The sequence below is a fragment of the Fragaria vesca genome, linkage group LG6, assembly GCF_000184155.1.
Source record: "Fragaria vesca subsp. vesca linkage group LG6, FraVesHawaii_1.0, whole genome shotgun sequence".
NCBI classification, from domain to species: Eukaryota; Viridiplantae; Streptophyta; class Magnoliopsida; order Rosales; family Rosaceae; genus Fragaria; species Fragaria vesca.
The window spans coordinates 5,352,853-5,374,561 of NC_020496.1; the positions used below are offsets into that span (position 1 = coordinate 5,352,853).

The window sequence follows — 21,709 nt, forward strand, 5'->3', positions numbered from 1 at the left end:
TTGATATTTGATCTTGGTGTTTTCCGATGGCTTTGAGCACCCAAATAGCCTCCTCCCCATCTCTTTCTTGGGCTGAACCACCTCATCGTTGGAAATACGACGTTTTCTTGAGTTTTAGAGGTCAAGACACACGCCGGGGTTTCATCTCCCATTCATACAACAAACTGCAGTTCTGCCAATTATTCAAGACTTTCATCGACGATCGAGAGCTTGAAATAGGATCTGATCTCCCCGGAGCTACTTTACTTTTTTTTTTGTTTTTTTTTGTTTTGTTTTTGAGGACGAATAAAAGTGATTTACCTCGTACTCAATTAAAACCGAAAACCGAAAACCGAACTAATAGCTGAGGTTTTATCAAAATAGTGAATTACCAAGAGTTGTTCCTGATTGAGTTAAACCAGCTCGGGATTGCAAGTCAAGTTAAGCAGATGAGGTACAGAGTGGAGTCTTATTTGATGCTCTTGCTCATTCCAGCTAAGGCAGAACCTGCGCTAATAAGTTTAAGGTCAGGGATTGATATATAGATATATCAGGTCTATATCTCAGTTATAATGGCTAAAAGGTCATGTTTTTTCCCCTCACATCAGAAATTATAATGACTAAAAGCTTAATTCTTAATGACAGTGGACAGTAACATATAGAAAGAACCATATAAATGCTGTCACGCAATTTGTCATGCAATTTGCAATTGAAACTATCAATTTAAGACATTATTATTCAACAGCTACAACTTTATACCCTATATGATACATCCTTTCAGTTGATTTTGAAGCTTTAGTTTGCACATATGCAAATCATGAAGTTGCACCCTGATTGTCTGAACCTCTTTTGTCATCAAGTTTAGTTCCTTCTGTGAATTCATCCGTCCTTTATCTAAACCTTTGTTCACTCTCACAATTGCCTCGGTCTTTGTTCTTCGGTAATTCGAACCAATAGCTGTCATTGACCTTGTCATGTTCACTTGTTCAAGAAGAATAAATCGTGTCGTAATCTTCACAGGCAATCGATCATTCTTTGCTACATGGTCACGAGCCTCTTGGGACAGTCTGTGATATTCCAAGGAGCCACATAGAGTCATTCTTTCTTCTTCGGTTAAGCTAGGGTGTGCCTGTAAGAAACATCAGTAGTTGGTGAAGTAATGTCAGGAAATACATTATCTCTAGAAACTATAAGAGAAAAGGAACTACGTACTTACCTTGAGGTACATGTCAATGGCTCTGTAGAGATCGTCGTCGCAAAAACGAGCCTCTTTAGGCATTGCTTCTACAAGTGACTGGAAAGTATTCATCTTAAGGTTCTCATCCTTTGCCACCAGTGTAAGATACCCATCCACCAACCTTCCAACAGCAAACATTTTTGGCGTGGTACTCTTAGAAACAATGGAAACATAAGCCACTACCACCCTTATAACAAGATTCACATCATAGACACTATCTTTATCTCCATAGTTCCTAACTAAGAGATCAAGAGGACGACATTGATCCAACATGAAAGCTATTCTTCGTTCAAGCAGACTCAGTAAATCAGAGTTCACTTTTGTCACGAAGCCTATCTTCAGAAGGTGAAGTATAAAATTGCAAGTAACAGATTTCTCTTCCACAGGCAGTACCTTAATCAAGCACTCGATTGTAACTCTTACGTATTGGTGGGTCATGTGCTTGGGGATCATACTTTCAAGTCCAGAGGTGATTCTTGAAAGCCATTTAACAGTCCAGTGAGCTATACATGATCCAACAAGGTCTGCTCTCATCCCTTTACATTTTAGGGATTGAACGACTTCGATGAAATGATCTACTCGTAGGGTTGAAACATCTTCAAACCACCAATTGTCAAGTACTGCACCTTCAACTTTTGAGTCTACATTATTTGACAGAAAACTAAAGCACTGCATATCATCATCTTCATGACTAGGCGCCTTAAGGTTTGTGCATGCCTTCCAAGCAATGGCTTCCGAGCTTCGTTTTGTGATTTTAAAGTCTTTTGCCCAGGAAGAAATGGATTCACAGCTTTTCAGAATCCGGAAAGTGTCTTTCCATGATGAAAATATCAAAAAACTTAAAAATGCCTCAGTTTTGGACATGAGATTTCCTTCTTCAAAATCATCACACATCTCCAAGAAATGTGCAGCACAATACAGTGGAGCAACATTGGAAGCTGTTAGATCAACCTTCCAACCATAACAAAACTTGACGACTAACTCAAAAATTTTGGATCCACCTGGAAGATTGTCTATACGGATTTTGAGGCCGGTTTCTCTCTCACCAATACTTGTCAGCTGGAATACTAGTCTGTTCAAGTATCCACTTCTCATGACCATAGGGAGCTGAAGACCAAAAGAATATGAAGTTAAGTTTCTAAGAATCTGAACATAGTTGAGGTCAGACAATTAGCTTTCCTAACCAAACATATTTTCATCCAATTTTTGAATCTAAATACTGATAGGATGTCTTAGCCACCAGAGTTAAAGCAATAACAAAGATTCCAAATCCAAATGCTTCTTCAAAACTTCAAAACATTGTGGCAGCATTCGGAAGCTATCACCATAATCCTCCTAGGTAGCACACACTAAGTAAACTACTTCACTGCACCTAAAGAAAATTTTCTTCACAGTGATATGTAGATCATTTCCATACACTAGCTACCTTAGAGATGGACTGTTCTGGTTTATTCTTTATTTAGAAGTGTCTTTCAGCTCAGTAACATACCTTGTGCAAGTGGAAGTTGGTATCTCCAACTTGTATGATCAAATCATTGGCAACTTTCGTCCGCACAAACCTGCAAGAAGAAACATCACTATAAGCGCTCTATAGGTATAGGCATACAATTGTAGGAACAATTAGAGGAGAGAAATCAGTACCAATTCTGATTCCTTTTGTCCAAAGTTTCGGCAACCATGCTGGAACTCACCAGACAAATGACACATTGGCTACTCCCTCCACCAGATACTATACCCTGAACAAATGGTTGTCTATCAACAATTCTCCTTCCTGAAGTGTCAGGCTTGTGATTTCGAGGGAAGACAAACGGCTTAAACATCTTTTGTTTAGAAGTTTCAGATAATGAACAAGAGGCAAAAAGAATAATTGTTCCTACAGCAACTCAAACCTTGGATGCAGAACATAGGCAAATCTGAACTTAGTATTATAGTCTCGAGTGGTTATGCCATTATGAGGGTTGTTACCTATTGCAATCTTCCTGTCATTTTAGGTATAGGTGTATAATGTGTGGACTTATAGCAGCCAAGTGAGCCAACTCCATGACAATAATATGTACTACAATCTCATCCACTACTCCATTAGAGAAACCCAGAAGCACTTTCTTCCCTATCATCATAATTCTTCCCCCAAAAGCCATCATCCATTTAGCTCTAAACTGACTAATTCCCTAATATCTCCATTTAGATATTTCAGTTGTACTTTATGCCTCATCATACCAAACACCACAGATACTTTTCCACATAGATAACAGTCAAAATGAAAGCTTTTACATTTTTACTTTTTTGGGCAAGAACTAAAAAGTGATTTATTGCTTGCAGACCCAGAAAAGAATAAAGACGCAAACTTGAACAGACAATATAATCAAGCAGGTGGTGCGCTTTTCATTCAAACAAAACGGTCACCTTTTCTTCTTCTTCGTCTTCTTAGAGCCAAAGGCTCACATAGCACAAAACCCATTAATGCAATGCAGACCCTTCACTTCAAAACCCAATCTTTCTTCTCAAAACCCACTTGTTTCTTCATAAACCCCATTGCTAAAACCCAAATTTCTCTTCAAAGCTCAGTCTCTGCTCCAAGATCTCATCTTTTTTCACTTTCTCATCGAACCCAGACCCAGAAACCGATTGTGAATTCAAGAAAGAAGAGAACAGCAAATGGGTCTTTGAAATTGCAGAGATTCTTGCTCAGATTGGTGCCCATTATCGCCTCCAACCTCAAGCTTCTGCCTCAGCCGTTGGATCAGGTCCTTGAAGAAATCAGCGGCGGAGATGGCGGGGGAGGGGGTGTGGGGTTTTGGAAGGGTTTTGGGGGAGGAGGGTTTGATGGGTTCAGAAGCAAAAGGAAGAGGAAGTTGCTGTTGCTGTTTTTGTTTTATGGGATTTTGGTGAGTTGTGGTTTTGGGTTGTTGTTTGGGGGAGATTTGGAGAGCAATGTGGTTTGGTGTGGGTTGTGTTTTGGGGCAATTGGGGTTGGTTTGGTACATTGGTGGGATAAAAGAGGTCTTTTTGGGGTTTTTGTTTGGGGTGTTTTGGTGGGTTCAGGGTTTAAGAGAAAGGAGTTGAGGGATTGGGGATTGAAGCTAAGGCCTATAATGGAGAATGTGACATTGAGAACCACAAGAAGAAGAAGAGGAAGAAGAGCATTCTAAATTGAAAGCAACAAGAAAAAAATTTTGATCATTTTTTATACTATATGAAATACCATTGTAATTCTCTAAGCTTAGTTTGCTTATTTACTTTGTTGACATGTATTGTTTGAGTGAAAGATTTCATTTTGGGTTTGGTTTTTGATTCTCAATGTTTGTTGCTTACTATATCTTGTATATCTATAAGGACTTTGTATCAATATTAACCTTAGAGTCTATATATAACCCCATAAGGTTTTGCACTTGAAAAGCAGAAGCTTCTGAGTTCTGATTGATGAAGAAGCACTACTATACCATTCTTTCTCTATTAGAAAAATGCAAAACCATGAGTGAACTGAAACAAATACATGGGGTGATGGTCACTAGCTCAGTCATTAAGAATGTGATCCCATTGAGTAGGGTTATTGATTTCTGTGCTAATTCTGAAGCTGGAGACATCAGCTATGCAAAGTCGGTTTTTCGACGAATTGAGCAGCCCAGTGTCTATATCTGGAACTCAATGATCAGAGGGTACTCGAATAGCGAGAACCCGGTTGAGTGTTTGGTAATGTATAGAGAAATGGTGCATAGAGGTTATGCCCCTGACCATTTTACATTTCCATTTGTGCTCAAAGGGTGTTGCATCGTCAGTGATGTTCATTATGGGAAATGTGTTCATGACTGCATAATGAAAACTGGGTTTGAGTTGAATGTGTATGTCTCTGCTGGTTTACTCAATATGTATGCTTGTTGTGCAGATATGGAATCTGCACAGAAGGTGTTTGATAAAATGCCCAAGTGGAATGTAGTTGCTTGGACTAGTCTGATTTTCGGGTTTGTTGGGAACAATCAAGCTAGTGAGGCTGTAAAGGTGTTCAAGGACATGGAACTTTGTAATGTCGAGCCTAATGAGATTACTATGGTCAATGTCTTAGTTGCTTGTGCTCGAAGTAGGGATATTGATAGTGGGAAGTGGGTTCACAGTCGTATTCGCCAACTTGGGTTTGATCCGTTCGGTTTGAGTTTTGATTTTAATGTGATTCTTGCAACTGCCATTGTAGACATGTATGCAAAATGTGGCAGCTTGAAGACAGCAAGGCATCTGTTCGACAAGATGCCTGACAGAAACTTGGTTGCCTGGAATTCCATGATCGGTGCCTACAATCAATATGGCCAGGGTGATAAAGCGGTTGATCTGTTTTTTGATATGCGGCATGCTGGGTTTGTTCCGGACCAAACTACCATATTGGGTGTGATTGGTTCTTGTGCGCAGTTGGGGGCTTTGGCATTGGGACAAAGTCTTCATTCGTGTGTATCAAAAACTGGCATAGGCACAAATGCTTCTATTGTAACTGCTTTAGTGGACATGTATACAAAAAATGGGGATGCAGGCAGTGCTCAACGAATTTTTGAGAATTTGCAGAAGAAAGATGTAATGGCATGGACTAGTATGATTGTCGGATTAGCTATGCATGGGCATGCTACAGAAGCACTGCATAATTTTAGAAAAATGCAAGAGGATGCTAGTGTTATTCCAGACCAGATCACTTATATTGGGGTTTTATGTGCGTGTAGCCATGTTGGACTTGTGGAGGAGGGTCAGAGACACTTTCGCTCAATGGTAGATGTTTATGGCATAACACCAACTGTAGAGCATTACGGCTGCATGATTGATCTTTTGAGTCGTGCAGGCCGGTTTGAAGAGGCGGTGAGACTACTGGAAAAAATGCCAATTCAACCCAATATTGCAATATGGGGAGCTCTCTTAAATGGGTGTGAGATATATGAAAATGTAGATCTAGCTAACAAATTTAAAAGATACATAACAGAGTTGGAGCCTCGTTTTAGTGGAGTTCTGGTTCTTCTTTCCAACATATATGCTAGGGCTGGAAGATGGCAAGAAGTAAAGCTGACAAGAGAATTGATGAAAGATAGGAGGATTGCTAAAAGTCTTGGATGTAGTTCAGTTGAAATGAAATTGTTAAGCTCATAATGCATTGTCTTTGTCCAACGTTCTTCAGATTGGTTTTCAATTGAGCAGCTCTTATCCAGCTGTAAAGCTTGCAATCAAACAAGTTCTAGAAAGTCATCCGGGAGAGTGAGTGCAAAGAACTTGTTGATGCCCTCAACAACAAGATCGAGAGAGGCAATTGGAAAATGTACCCTCTCTTATGTGAATTGTACAGGCTAAAGTGTGAGTTTGATCTAACTGCAGTGGAGATGGATAGCTGTGGTAGCTAAAGAAGCTACTGTGCTGCAGACGCCATGGTAAAGCTTGCAAGGTGTTCGTGCTCAAGGAGCCAGGAGAATGGGCTCCCAACTCTATGGTTAATGGTTTGGTCAATGATGTGCTCCCATGCCGCCTGTTTATCATTAGCAATAGCATTGATTTTGATCGTGGTATATGGTGCTTGAGTATTTGCATCTTCGTAATAATCAGGGGATTGCTCTGATTATCACTGAAAGAAATGGGACTGCACAAGATATATGTATCAAGCCATCAAGGTAAGGACTTGTAGTTGAATGGCAAATGGTTCATGAGTGTATTATCTCTTTGGAAACTACAAACTTGTTGAAAGAAGTCAGACAACAGTATGTCGAGGTTCATTATATAATATTTTGGGATGTCAGTTGATTATGGTGACACACTGTTGAAGTCTCCAGACACAGAATTTGCAAACAGTAATGTCTACATAACCATCTTATTATAATGATTTAGATTTTGTATAAACATTTAGTTTGTTGTTTGAGAGAAACTGTTATAATGGTGTTTCTCCAAGAATAATCAGCTTTAATTTGCCATACAAATGGAAGGGACTTCCTGATATAGTGTATAGCATTATTCATCCTACTAAAATGATTCTCATTAGTCATATATCCATCTCCAAACATATGGATACAAAAATCAGTTTCAAGCTTAAGATCCAAAACCAAGAACAAGCTGGAACTGATAATGATTTGGTTTGGTTTGGTTTGTTCTACACTAAATCTAACTGCAATGTAGGACAACTAGTGCAGTCCCATGGGTTTCTACAGAAATGGATATGGAGTGTTCTATAATCCCCAGGTCTTGTCGGCTCCATACTTCATTGCTTTTGCAGGAAGCTCTGGTAGTCAATTTTGTCCCAGGAAGTGCCTTGGCCAAGTCTGATTTTTCTGCGGTTATAGTAGTCGTCTTTGAGCTCAGATTAAATAAAGCAACATATATTTCTCCTGCAATAACCAAAAGGGAATACATCAAAATTGTAAACCAAAGAAATGAAAAAAGAGGAATTAGTGAAGTCCAAAGAATCATATCAAACCTTGTCTTCCAGTTGCAACCCAAGAGCGAAGTCCTTTAGATTTCATGTATGGAAACTGTAAATGCAGCATAATAAGATTTTAGATAAGTTGCTGTCATAATGGATCAAGTTGTTTCCCAACAGTTCATCTTTACTCGCCTCCTTATTATTTGAGCTAAAAGAATTGATCTCAAGCAAGGTAGGATTTGTTAGGAGACTGTACGTTGTATCATCAAGCTTTCTCACATCTCCTCCAAACATGAGAGGAGACTTGGCCATACACCACAAGGTCATCTGTGTAAATAAACGGGTTCTACAGAAGTCAGATAGACTTGATCAGCTAAGCTAACTGAAATTAAGACTCAAATCACACTGGTGCTTTTATAAATACCATAGTTCTTTGCTCCTCTAGTGTGAGGTTAGTCTCTCTATGTTGACCTTCATTGAAATCTAACATTTTCACCATATCAAGAATTAAGTTATCATTCTCATCACATCACTAAAGTAGAACTTCAAGCATCATAAAACAGAAGCTGTGAATAAGACAAAAGGAATAATGTACATATATTTAGATATATGACACCTCCATCATTAAGCCATCCTAGTGGTAGCATATCTAAGTCAGGCCATGAGCTGTTTGCTCCAATCATATTCGCAGCAGCAAAATCCCTGATTGGAATGGGGCAGAATACATAGTTGAATTTATTTGAATCGAATGAAATGCTTTAGTAAATAGAAACTGCAAGTTATTTTGTCACCTGGCAACATCAAAACGGGCTACAACATCTCCCCAGTCATCCCAATCATTCCCAATTATACTGTACATGTTCACTACACTACTTACACTTTTGGCCATCATAGGTGTTGCTCCAATTCCAGGAGATACAGAATATAATATAGGTCTTTGATTCCTCAAAAGCTGCAGGCGCAAGCACATATACATTATACTTAGGAAACATGATATCTATTTCTCAAATTACCAAATGCATTAATGATACAGTTAGCAGCGTACCAATGATGCATAGGATATTTCATTCATATCCAAGTCCTTACCAAACACACAATCTTGTCTCACTGATGCATCATAAAACTATATCAAACAACTTTACAAAGTAACTAACTTCTGTTATTTACTAGACTTTTGGTAAAAGCATGTATAGTTGAGTCTGCTTACCAAAATCAACACCCCAACTGGCATACAGTTGATAGAGATCTGCCAAGAAGAACCTTCCTGCTTGAAAGGTTGTATTCACACTCATGAAACCATTTTGCATCCCAGCACAAGTCCTTTCCTTGATCCCTATATCTTGTGCAGTCCAAATTTTTCCATTGACATGATCGTAAACGTTCCCCTGGATAAAAGGAACAAATGAAATTTCAAGCATAAGTATGACAGATCAATGATATTGCTAGCCAATACATGATACATTTGTGTTTAAACAAAAGTTCATATACTATGATAGTCTACGGACCAAGAGAGGATCCAAGATACGAGTATTGGCTTCTACAGCTTGTGTGTTTATTCCTCTCATAACATTAATTCCAAACTTCAAACCCATTTTATGTATTCTATCTGCCATTTCAGTAAACCCTTTCCCACCTTTGGAGCTAGGCCACCTATCTGGATCAGGCATCGGTCTCCCCCATTCATCGATTACATCAAACCCAAGATTGTCTGCACTAGCGCCGGTCACATTTCTCCTATACCACAGATGGTCCACAACTACATACTGCATTCAAGAAAGATGAAGTATAATATAAACACAGTATATATTCTGAGTAATTCTCAGGATAGATAATCAAACTCTTGTTGTTCGCTTTCTGTAAACAACACAACACACCTCATATCCATGAGGAAGTAACTTCTTGGAGATGATTTCGGCATTTTGCAAAAACTCTTTCTCTGTAATAGTCCAGCTGATTGCGTTATAGGAGTTCCAACCTCTAGGTGGGGTGCTAGCAAGTTCTTGTGACAATACCCTGATATCAATTGTCATTTGCAAAGTTACACTCGCATATATAGCTGCATCCTGAATAGATTTTTGATAGCCATGATTACCTTGAGATGATCAATGTAAATGTACTTATGAAAAACACTTAAAAAGGAGTATTACAGCCCTACAGATTGTTGTACATGCTCTTTTGATTATTGAAAGAAATTAAAAATAATAAAAGTGGTAAGAAGGTACCGACACCAGAACACCTTAGATCACAACTACATTACTCAAATGCTTAAGCTTCATGAAATGGATCAACAATGAATATCAAGCATTGCATTCCTATAGCAGATACCATATCAAAAAAAGAAGTTAGCGGATGCAATTTTGTAACACAGGAAGGTACTCAACGTCTTCAAGCATTAGGACTACCAAACTATGCAAATTGTGGGACGCCGCACCATCTTTATACAAGGACTAGAAGCAACTCACAATTTGGAAGTAGAATGGTGACTGTGAAACAAATATTGGTGGATATTTTGGGTTATTGAGTTAGGGATCATTCTTATATTCAATACTCAATACAAAGCAAACAATGAGAACATGTGATGAAAACAGTAGTAAAAATGGAATTACCTCTGATTAAAAAGATCCACCCACCTTGATTCATCTCCATTATGGACAGAGTTTTGCCTTCACAAGATCAAAATCCATTATCAATGAAATGGATAAACCCTGGTCTCATACTAGCATAGTTATTCAAACATGTATAAAAACTCTAATTTAGTACTGTTTTACTCGAAATTGGGACTCTATGTGATTTGAAAGTTGAGGCCCCGAGCTGGTAAGGAAGAAACATAGGTAGCTCAATAGGAATCTGCAGATGTTCATCACTAGCAGAGCAGAGAACTTCAACTGTATGGACTATGGTGAAGAATCTAAACAGACAGAGGGGAATGTAGCTAAGACTAAAAACACCATCTCAACTCTGAAGCCATTTTCATTGGAACACACTATCAATGTCTTCAAGATTTGTATTGATTTAATTCTATAAGCAGATTAGAATTCCAATCCTGGTCCTGTTACATCTTAAATTTCAGTGCATTCAAACTTGGTATTAATTAACAATAAATGGTGATTCTTAACTACCCACAATCGCAGAATTCCAATCAAACTTTTCTAAAGCTGTTGACCTGTGGCAAAACTGAGTTGGCAAAGCTGAGGAAGCCTAAACACCAAAAATTCCACAAACAATAACCATTTTGGGTCTGGGATAAGAGAGTGAAAGTAAAGCCTGGAATGAGAGATGAAGATGAAAAGGAATCTTCAAGTAAACAACTTGACCACATTGCAGTAGGCTATAGATTCCATCCCATCAAATAAGCCCAAGTGAAAATGTTGGTATTTGATGGTATGGATTTATAGCCTGCAGCACTTAGGTCAAATATCAGGTTTCCATTTTTCAGAGAGGTGAATTATGAGTCGGTGGAATCACAGAAAGGTTTCAACTTTATACTCTCTTGCAGAAAATTGATTTGGGTAATTAATCAAGGGAATTAAGATTTGGACCCTTAAGATTTGACAAATGTTGATTGATTTGTTCCCTTTAGTCTGAGACCACAATTTTTCACCAAAACTGTGGACAATAACCCCCACTGTTTTTGGCTAGGATTCTACGTTAATCTAAATAATGATTTATAAGCAAACTTGGCAATGGTAATCTTTGCAGTGTTTATTTTTGTGGATTATAATCAGGGAACAAAGATTATGAGCTTCTTTTGTTCAGTGTGTATCTCCTAGCTCTTTTTCTGTTTCAGACATTTTAAACTGACAAAACTTGGTATTGGGTTAAAACCCAAAGTTGAGATGACAAAAGAGATGGATAGTTAGTTATTAGTATTCCCAGGGATTACAAATCCATAAAATAGACCCTTTCAGACAAAATCAACAATCCAAATTTAAGGAGTGGTAATTTCTTATGTCATATATGGTTGAGAGAACCATTAAGTACAACAAACAGAAAGGTAAAACTAACATACAACAACTTGCCAGAGCCTTAAGCACTAGTACATTCGGCAATGCCAAGCATACTGTGATCAATATTAAACTACATACTGTGTATCCTAACCCTGTGGAGTCCACTTCAACCAAATTAGACCTCTCTAAGCTGAAAACTCTATCACATCTTCTTCTTCACAATGCCCTCGAGAATCCCATCAGTCTCAAAGGAGCCAGTGAACTGCTGGAAATCAACTGGGCCAGGAAGGTGGAAGGAGATAGAGAAGTAACCTGCTGGGGCAAGGTTCTGTGTGAGCATCTGAAAGACCATGGAGTTCTTGCACACTGTTTTCTCGCCTGTTGTAGTCACTCCTTTAATTTTCACTTCTCCATCAGCCTCAATGGAACAACTAAAATCTGCATTCCAAAGTATCAATCAGGACATTGTCAATAATATCCAAGATATGTTGATGGAGAAGAACAATACACAATTTTCACAACGAGTGGACTACCCAATTATTGGTAGCTAAAACAGAACTGTTACCAAATACAGAGAAAAAGCACATGCATGACTAAAGTAGATAATTATTTAATAATATCAAACCTCTGTCAGAACGATATGAACTTAATATACCGATTTATATCTAATCACAGAAAACATTATTCTTTGCGATAACGAATGCAAATCAGGGAACATGGCTTCCTTCATATAATCCAGAAATGATGCTTTTCTTTATCTTAAACAATTAAATGTGTTAGCAATAACAGCAGTAATCATCAAGTATCTAAACTAGATGGTTACTCACTTTCATCCCTTGAAACACCTGGCAGGGATACGCGAAATAAGTACGAGTCATCAGCTTCACCAATGTCGACCTTTCCTATTATGGGTCCCAGCTGTCCTGTTGCAGCAACTCCAGTCAATACAACCCCTTTGCTGGTTTCCAGAATTCTATCCCGCTCTTCTCTTGTTGCGAGTGAAGGTAGAAGCACCATAGCTGGCTCCATTTTCCTTTGTTCACCAGACTCTCTGGCGCCTGATCTCTCTGTGCTTGGGGGAATATACGGCATGCTATTTAAAGGTGCCACATTGAAAATGGGTTTGTCAGGATCAATATGATCTGCTTCGTTACTTTGACCTGCCTTTCCAAAACTACAAGAAGAACTCAACTCTATCACAAATTGCAAATATCTAAAGATAAATAACATCTATACTGCAATGGAAAGAAACTTTTATTCCGCATAACAATTACAAGATTAGTTGATGATAATACTCAAATAGCGACACATACAACACAATCACCATCTATCAATATATAAGAAGAGAGTACAAACAAGTCAACCAGCAGTCTACATAAGATAAAGAAACCACACACAACCTACACAAGAAACTGAAACATGGACAAAGCAACCGAAGCCCACAAAGAACTACAACATCAAGCAAAACCCTGTGCTGAAAATAGAACACTAATCTAGAAACAAGAAATTTTGTATACCATGGAATGCCAGTATCTTAACAAGCTTTGTTGTCCTCAATGTTCATTTGGTAGTGTCATATTTATAGACATGTTCGATAGGCAAATACTATGGGCCTGATTTACATATGGCGCACCTTGTTTATATTGAGTGTGACAGACACTACTTCAATTAGCTTTATTCTACCGACCTGATTACAAACGGCATATCTGGTTTTCTCAAAGAAAGCAACAGGTGTTACACCTATGGCCGAACCTGACATAATGTGCATCATATTTTCTGTTAGCAGCATCATACTAACCAGATTTACACATAGAGTGTAACGAACATTACTTCTCTTGGCAGTATCATATATTTCCTATCACGCTTACATACTGCGCACATGGTTTTTACATAGAGTGGAAAAGGTATTGATTCTCAGGGCATACTTCTTCCTTTCTTAAAATCAGAGCAATCTGGACTGGACTTGTATATGGAAGAAGCTATTCTTTATGATTTCATGTATTTTCCTCTATATACAGCACTACGATTATCGGGTAGGTAATTCGCTATAGGTGGTATTCGAAAGATTGAAACTATGAAGGTAATACACGTACTGCACACCACATTCCTATTAGAAAGTACTAGAACTACATTATGATACATACCATATCATATGGTACCTCCTTCACATAAGGTTGTCATTTATTTCCATATACAAGCCAAAATTTACAGACAAAAAAACTGTACATTTATAAGCTATGGATACGAAACCCACTACTTTTCCATACTTATTATATGCTAGTGTGTTGCAAATACCATAATCTACTATTCCTTAATTAGTTATTGACTTGTCCTTCACTTGCTTATCAGACTAACAAAACGAATTCCTTCCAAATGTTAATAGGATGTCATAGAAAACCGGAATGAAAGTAAATGATGTAATAAATAGGCTTATGATCAAGAACTAATCAAACTTCTAACATACCATTTCAGCAAAACGGTTTCATTTATCCGAAATTCTGAACTTCTTTCTTTTAAAAAGCGCGGGAATGTATCAAGTGTTGCTATCGTAAAAGGACTCCAAGATTCCGATTGCATGACATGTTTGAACCTTTGTTCAATTTAATAAAAGAAAAATGCTTCTCAAGACCAAAAGACCAACATCCCATAAAATCCACATCGAACTCCAAATTCCAAATCACCCATGAAAATCACATTTTGACCCATCATGATCCCTAACATTTCCTCGAAAACATGATGCTGGCACCTATAACCATAATTTTCAAACAAACAGTTTCGAAACTCCATCAGCCAAAAACAAACCCTTTCTTCCTTAGCGTCAACTCAATCCAAATAAATCCCAAATCCAATAAAACTTCAACCAAACAGATGTTTATCTTTTCTTATTCATACCAACTTTCACCAAAAATTGGCTCTTCATATAAACACACTACAAGAAATTCACACACTCAATAAACACAGCATCAAACATGCAAACATACCAATCTATTTACAGCATCATAATCACAAAAAAGATAACAACTTTATACAAAACAGACATGTAAATCGCGATTAAGCCACATGAAATTGCAGATATGGCTCCCCAAAATTAGTCTACGAGTAATTGAAAGCAGTAATGTAAAAGAGTATTGAACTTTATACATGTGCATTTTAGTATGCGAATTGGTTAAGAGTAAATGAGTGTGGGTTTACCTAGGCGTGCCGGAATAAGCCATCGGAGAGTGATCGGAGATGGACTAAAACGGCGTCGTACCGAGGAGCTGGTTTGGGTTGGTGTTGAAGTGTACTGACAAAGACTGAGCTGTGATTAAATAGTGGGAGCAGCTAGAGTGAGAATATTGAGGTGTGAAAAGGTGCAGCTTAACTATTATGAGCCTCAGCTGAGCTGGGATAATAGTTACCAAATTAAGTAATTAATAAAGATGATTTTCGGAATTTATTATTATTGTACCACATTGTTGAACTCATTTTCAGCTGTTCGATTTGAGTTTAGTCTTTGGTAAACTGACTTAACTCTTAATTCGATACTTACGTTTGTATGAAATCCGAGATTCTTCTTTTATAAGGGAGCATATTTTGAATCGATTGGAATACCCCCGAGTTTTATGTCGATACACAAGACTCTTGTTCTTGTTAAATTTTCAATTTTCAATTCTGGAACCTTATTTATATGATGATTTAATGTTTAGATTGTTTTCTATTTTGGATTGGATTATTATTATCTATTTTTGGATTTCTATCTATTTTGGCCAATATGACTGATTAGTCATGTTGTGTGATGCTTGACCTTGACTCCGGCAACAACATCACTACATAACTAGGCTCTCAAGAACAACCAAGAGTTCATCAAGAACCGTCGTGACAGTGTACATGTACCGGCAGGCAAGGACGGGGGACATGGTCCCATGGTTGTTGCCAAGGAGCAGCCCTCTACATTCTAGACTTTACTGTACTGAATTGGTTAATCTGGATGTATAGAGTTGCAGAAAATTGTAGACATAACACAAGTATAGCACATTACTTCTCTCTTTTATGTTGTCAGTGATCATTTCGTTCACTATGGATATATCTCTGCTGGAAATGCTCTGAATATAGAGAGATTGTGCTCATTCTCAGTTAAGTTTAGGTTCATTTGAAGCAAAATGGAATTAGTGCAGGTTTCAAATTGATTTCTAGTGCAATTTGTGATCATAATGAAATACAAGGGGGAAAATTGACAAGGGGAACTTTTTTGCAACCAAAGCTGTCTTATTGAACATTTTGCAGCAACATACATTCATTTTCTGATTATGAGGAACTCCAAATTATGTTCATTCTACAACTTCATTTTCAGATCCATCATATTTTATTTTTGGATCCAATGCTTGGCTTTGGTTAGATCTGCTCCCTTCCATGCATGGTTGCAGAACCCAGATACGGTTTCTACGGTCGCTACAACAAATATAAGTAAGATCATTAGATACATTAGCACTCACAATGAAAAACAAATTGTTGTCATTAATCTAATTTGTAAACACGGGATGAATGATTGAACTTCTCGATGTAGAAGTAAAGTTATGGGAGATTGCATTATAAGCAAAGAAAAGTAGCTCCCATGAAAGCAAACAACATAATCTAACACTAAACTCCACAATGAAACTATTTTAAAAAGACAATTCTTTTCTTTTTCTTAGTCATATATACCTTGGTGTATGCAGGAGGGGCCTGTTCCTGTTAAATTTTCCACTAATCCAATATGTTTCTTTGAAACACCTAAATCAGGAGATAACACTTAATGTAACATCTCGGACCAAATTTTACCTATTTACTGGGTATTCTACGAGTTATTGAGGAATTCAACCATGCTCGGTAATTTAACACTCGAGTTTATTTTCGAGTTTTTCTCAAAATGTTAAACTCTTCTTTTACAGCCCTAGTGTCGTAGCACGCGACGATATAAATTCACCAATGTCCTCGGATTTATTTTTCGGAGCTTCGAGCTATTTTCTACGTTTTATCGAAGTTTGGTAAAAAGATTGTTTCCTGAAATTCAATCTCTGCTATTTGATCAACTAGGGTTTCTTTTTTTTCTTTTTTTTATCGTGGCCGTCGATTAAAGCATAAGGAGAATTGAAAGGCTGACTTTCGGTCAAAGACCCATCTCGGCTTTGACCCGAGTCTCTCTCCTTCCTCTCTTTCTCACCGCAGCCACAGCTTCTCCGATCGGAAACTTGGCCGTCCGGCCACCCCTGGCGACGGGACTGCCACCAAAGTGATCCTCTTCTCCTTCTCTTCCTAGCCCAGCCTTTAAACTCACTTGAAACCCCAATCTTAGAGCAGATCAACAAAGAGGAGCACGGCTGTGTTCGCCGTTTTCGGCGAGCTCCGGCAGCGACAACGACAATGATCGGTAGGGTTCTTCTCCTCTTTCTTTCTTCTTTCTTTCTATGCCTTTCACTCTTCAAATCGAGTTCGAATTCGGAAAGCCCTCTTTGGTGTTTCTAGGTTTTCGTCGAGTTTTTCCGATGGGTTGTTCTTGGAGCTCCGGCAGGACTTCCGAGCTCTGGTGAGTCTAGAAGCAGTTGAGTAGAGCTCAGTCGCGCCTTGTAGGGATTTAAGAGCAGCAGGCATGATTTGGGAGCGGAGCAGAAGCTTAGGGTGTTGCTGCCGTGGTGTTGGAGGCGTTGGTGAGCTTGTGTGTTGTTGAAAGCCACGGTTTGCAGTAGCTGTATTGGCTGACAATGAACTCAGTCCGGCAAAGGTGCTAGCAAGGTGAGAAATCTCTTAAGTTTTTGCTCGGTTGGGTGATTGAAATGTTCTGTGTTTTTGTGATATGGTGGATTGGTGTTTAAGATTGGGTTTTGTTGCTTGTTGTCGAGAACTTGGTGTTTTTGAAGAAGGCGGGGAGGTCATGGCGAAATTCCGGCAAGTGGCCGGAATCCGGCAAGAATATTCCGGCTAGTCGTCGGAATCCGGCAAGGGGTTCTGACGAGGCAGCATATCCGGCTGAGAGTTGTTAAGGTAGTTTTGAGTCTGATAAATGATATTGATGCCTTAAGAGGAATTGATGTTGGAGTTTAAAATTGTGGGCCGCTAAAGAGCCGCTTTAACCTGCCATTGGACTGCCTTGACCCTCCTAGACCTGCGTAGGGACTTCCTAGACTCGCCAAGGGGCTACCGAGACATGTCTGGGGCTGCCAAGAGGCTACCGAGAAAAAATTAGAGCTGCCAAGGTGGCGCCTTGACCCATTGAGAACCTCCTAGGGGCCGCTTTAACCTGTCAAAGGGCTGCCGAGACAAACTTAGAGCTGTCAAGGGGGCGCCTTGACCTGCCAAGGACTGTTAAGGGGTTGACGCGCTCGTTTCCGAACGTGCGACAATTATGAACCCTGTTTTGACAATTGTAGTATTGGTAAATAAGGTTCGATCAATCCAGGGACTTTAGGGTGCTCCTGCGTTTACAAAACTAAATATATTAGAATCTAATTTAAGAGTTATTTACAGAATATAAACAGCAATTACATTTACACGATTTTAGGGGGGATTTTAGGATTTGTTCTAACATTCCTACGAAAATAGTAAATAAAGTATAATATATACAAGTGATCATCTTCCACACACATCAACCAGCAATTTCAGAATCAGTCAAACAAATATCAACATGTCTCAACCATATAATCAAATTCGTCGCCAAGTGATAACAAAAACAAACTCGAAACACAAGCCGCAGCGGTCATGCATTCCTTTAATTCTACTTAATTTATATCATAAGCACAGAGAAGTCTAGAACCTAAGATATTTCATGCAAAGGCTGCGATCGATACTTTGTGTCACTCAAAGTACCCGTCTACTTTATGTCACTCAAAGTACCCGTCTACTTTATGTCACTCAAAGTACCCGTCTACACTAAACATGAATCATTAAGTGCTATAGAATTCTGAATTTGAACATGCCCAAGTTTACAAGGGGCTGCTTAACTTGTAAGCATGTAACACACAGTTTCGGCTATTATTACATAGCCTTTGCCACTGGAGATCTACACTTACTTGAAGAAGCTTAGTATAGATCATAACAACACTAACCTGCAGATTAGAGTTTTGGTGAAAACAAAACTATGCATTTAATGAATCAACAAGGCAACAAAACAGAACACATAATATCATAGACAAGTCGAACACATGCTTAAATTACTCTGAAAATTCTCAATTTTGAATCCAAAGCATCCATCCAATCTTAAAGATGAATTCATAACTTCAATCCAAAAACCAAAACAGAAACGAAGAAAGCAGAAAGTACTAGACATTGTTACACTTTTATTGGTTCTACGAAGGTCTTTCGAGACGGTAGAGTGAAAGCAGACACCTAGAGGACTTCAGAGCTTCTTGGAAAGTCCTAAGGAGCACCGGCTTCTTGCTTCTTGGCTTGGAGATGTTCGGCAAAGGAAGAGAGAAAGAGAACGTTGTTTACTGATTTCTGTGCGAAGAAGAGATGAAGAAAACGTTTCTCTCTGCTCCTTTATATAGTGTCTTGGCCAAACCATAGCTATCCTCCTAGCCCTTGATTGATTTGTGATCCAACGGTGTAGAATTATTGCTTTAAATCTGATTTAGACTTTCTCAGAATTCTCTGAAATGTCTTGTGCAGTAATCTATTGCATAAGGCTTGAATATGGACCAGGTACACTCCTTGTTCTCCAAAGGAAATCCCTGTGATTAAGAACTTTCCCTATTCTGCTATCAATCAGGTCTCTGACGAAAATCCATGATTTTCCTCTATTTCTTGGTGCGCAATTAGGGTTCCTGCAAGGGAAATAAAATCAGATAGATATGGTAGGGAATAACAGAATTTAAATGACGAATTTAAAGGAAAGAATCTCCCTTAATTCTCTGATTAGCAAATATAAAATCCTTGATTGCTGCAGAATTCGTCCTCCCCCTTTTATACACATTCACAGATTCCTATTCCAAGTTGGATTAGGTTTTCTGACTGCAAATGGTTTCCCTGTCTCATTAGAAAAGAAAGTTTCCTAATTATTTTAGGAAAGTCAGAATAGGAAAGATTCAGAAATAGTAAGTTTCCTAAATCAAAATAAGAAAGTTTCTTAAAATGAAATAGGCAACTTTTCCTTTTCAAAACAGGAAAGTTTCCTAAACGACTTATACTTTGATTCTGTGACTTAATGAGACTCCTTGCTGCACCAGGAATCCTCCTTTGATTAGGATTTCACTCAACTCTTGTGTTTTAGCCTTCTTTTGTGTAAAACTGCCTCTTTTGACCTACAACACAGAAACAAGCAAGAAATGACATTATTAAGGAATTAACGAAGCTAAATAGGGTAGGAAATACATTAAGAATATAGCATAAAATGCGCGTATCAGGGGTCGCTTTGACTTGCCAAAGGACCGCCTTGACCCTCTCCTAGACCCGTTTTGGGGGTGCCTAGACCCGCTAAGGGGCTACCGAGACACGTCTAGGGCTACCAAGGGGATAACGAGACAAACTAAGAGCTGCCAAGGGGTGCCTTGACCCGTCGAGGGCCGCTTTGACCCTCTTAGACCCGTGTAGAGACCACCTAGACCCGCTTAGGGGCCTCCATGACTCGCAAATGGGTCGCCATGACCCTCCTAAGCCAGTCTAGGGCCACCAAGGGGTCGCCAAGACCCGCCTAAGCCCGTGTAGGGCTGTCTTGACCCGTGTAGGGCCGCCTTGACCAGCTTTGGGCCGCCTTGACCCTCCTAGGCTCGCCTAGGGTACCCAAGGAGCCACCTTGACCTGCTTGGCTTGCCTTTGACCGCCTTGACCTGCCTTCACCCACATAGGGCCGCCAAGAGGCCGCCTTGACCCTCCTAGGACCGCCAAGAGCCCACCTTGACATGTTTAGGGCCACCAAGGGGCCGCCTTAACCCCGCTAGGGCCGCCAAGTTGCCACATTCACGCGTCTAAGGCCACCAAGGGGCAGCCATGACTCGCAAAGGGGTCGCCATGACCCTCCTAAGCCCGTGTAGGGCCGCCTTGACCAGCCTTGGGCCGCCTTGACCCTCATAGGCTCGCATTGACCTGCCTAGGGCCGCCAAGTGACCGCTTTGACCCGCCTTAGGCCGCCTTAGCCTGCTTTGACTCGCCTTAACCCGCCTTGGGCCGCCTTAACCCTCATAGGGCCGCCAAGTGGCCGTCTTGACCCGCCTTTGTCCAAGGGACCACCTTGACCCTCCTAGACCTACGTACGAACCACCTAGATCCGTTTTGGGGCCGCCTAGACCCGTTAAGGGGCTGTCGAGACACGTCTAGGGCTAACAAGGGGATGACGAGACAAACTGAGAGCCGCCAAGGGGGCGTCTTGACCCGTCGAGGGCCGCTAAGAGGCTGCTTTGACCCTCCTAGACCCGCGTAGAGACCACCTACACTCGCTTAGGGGCCTCCAAGACCCGCTAAGGGGCTCCCGATACAAAATTATAGCCGTCAAGGGACCACCTTAACCCTCCTAGACCCATATAGGGACCACCTAGACCCACTTAGGTACTGCCTAGACTCGCCAAGGGTCGCCGAGACACGTCTAGGGCCACCAAGGGGATGCCGAGAAAAACATAGAGCCCCCAAGGGGAGCCATGATCCACCGAGGACCGCCAAGGGGGCGCCTTGACCTACCGAGGGCCGCCAAGTGGCTGCTTTACCCTACCAAGGGACCGTTGAGACAAACTTAGTGATAGGTGCATTTTATGCAACGTTCTTAATGTATTTCCGACCCTATTTAGTTATGTAATTCCTTTAACAATATTGATTTTAACTTAGTTTGTGTTTTTAGGTCACAAATAAAGCCGAGGAGCACAAAAGAGGCAAAAGAGGAGAAATCTTGAAGGAAAAGGAATCCATATGGCGCAAGGAAAGAAATCAGAAAATCTGCCAGGAATAGTCAGTCAACTTCGACAGAGAATTGTGATCAGGTCACAACGATCCAGGAGATGAACTTTATATCAGCAGAAAGCTAGAAGAGTCTAGTTTTCAGAACTTTTCGCAGATCGTCAATAGCTATTTTGGTGACCAAGTTATGACCATTTGAGTGACCAAAGGTCAGTCTGCCCGAATTTCTGATTTGGACCGGAACTTCAATTTCAAGGCCCAGACCACAACGGCGAGCCCATGGACGAAAATTAAAGGTTCTCTAACCCTAATAGCAGCTGTTAATATGTTCTCTAT

The 21,709-nt window shown here is 39.8% G+C and overlaps 4 protein-coding genes across 4 annotated transcripts; 1 reads left to right on the forward strand and 3 right to left on the reverse strand.

The window, feature by feature from the left end:
• Positions 1–685: 685 nt before the first annotated feature.
• Positions 686–3,010, reverse strand: LOC101300071 (root phototropism protein 3-like). Its single transcript, XM_004302393.1, has 4 exons — positions 2,858–3,010; positions 2,706–2,775; positions 1,196–2,323; positions 686–1,108 (listed from the first exon to the last, which is right to left on the reverse strand). Exons 1-4 carry the CDS (start codon positions 2,893–2,895, stop codon positions 740–742), a joined length of 1,605 nt encoding a protein of 534 aa, XP_004302441.1. The 5' UTR covers positions 2,896–3,010; the 3' UTR covers positions 686–739.
• A 1,626-nt stretch (positions 3,011–4,636) lies between these two features.
• LOC101300361 (putative pentatricopeptide repeat-containing protein At3g05240-like) lies at positions 4,637–6,365 on the forward strand. Its single transcript, XM_004302394.1, has one exon. It carries the CDS (start codon positions 4,637–4,639, stop codon positions 6,332–6,334), a length of 1,698 nt encoding a protein of 565 aa, XP_004302442.1. The 3' UTR covers positions 6,335–6,365.
• Positions 6,366–7,330: 965 nt separating this feature from the next.
• On the reverse strand, positions 7,331–9,619 carry LOC101299794 (alpha-galactosidase-like). The gene is made up of 10 exons (XM_004304961.1): positions 9,464–9,619; positions 9,095–9,352; positions 8,797–8,974; positions 8,635–8,696; positions 8,381–8,541; positions 8,206–8,291; positions 8,014–8,072; positions 7,782–7,916; positions 7,644–7,698; positions 7,331–7,554 (listed from the first exon to the last, which is right to left on the reverse strand). The coding sequence occupies exons 1-10, from the start codon at positions 9,617–9,619 to the stop codon at positions 7,331–7,333; spliced, it is 1,374 nt and encodes a 457-aa protein (XP_004305009.1).
• A 1,949-nt stretch (positions 9,620–11,568) lies between these two features.
• LOC101300639 lies at positions 11,569–14,819 on the reverse strand. The gene is made up of 3 exons (XM_004302395.1): positions 14,729–14,819; positions 12,364–12,710; positions 11,569–11,974 (listed from the first exon to the last, which is right to left on the reverse strand). Exons 1-3 carry the CDS (start codon positions 14,749–14,751, stop codon positions 11,739–11,741), a joined length of 606 nt encoding a protein of 201 aa, XP_004302443.1. The 5' UTR covers positions 14,752–14,819; the 3' UTR covers positions 11,569–11,738.
• Positions 14,820–21,709: the final 6,890 nt, after the last annotated feature.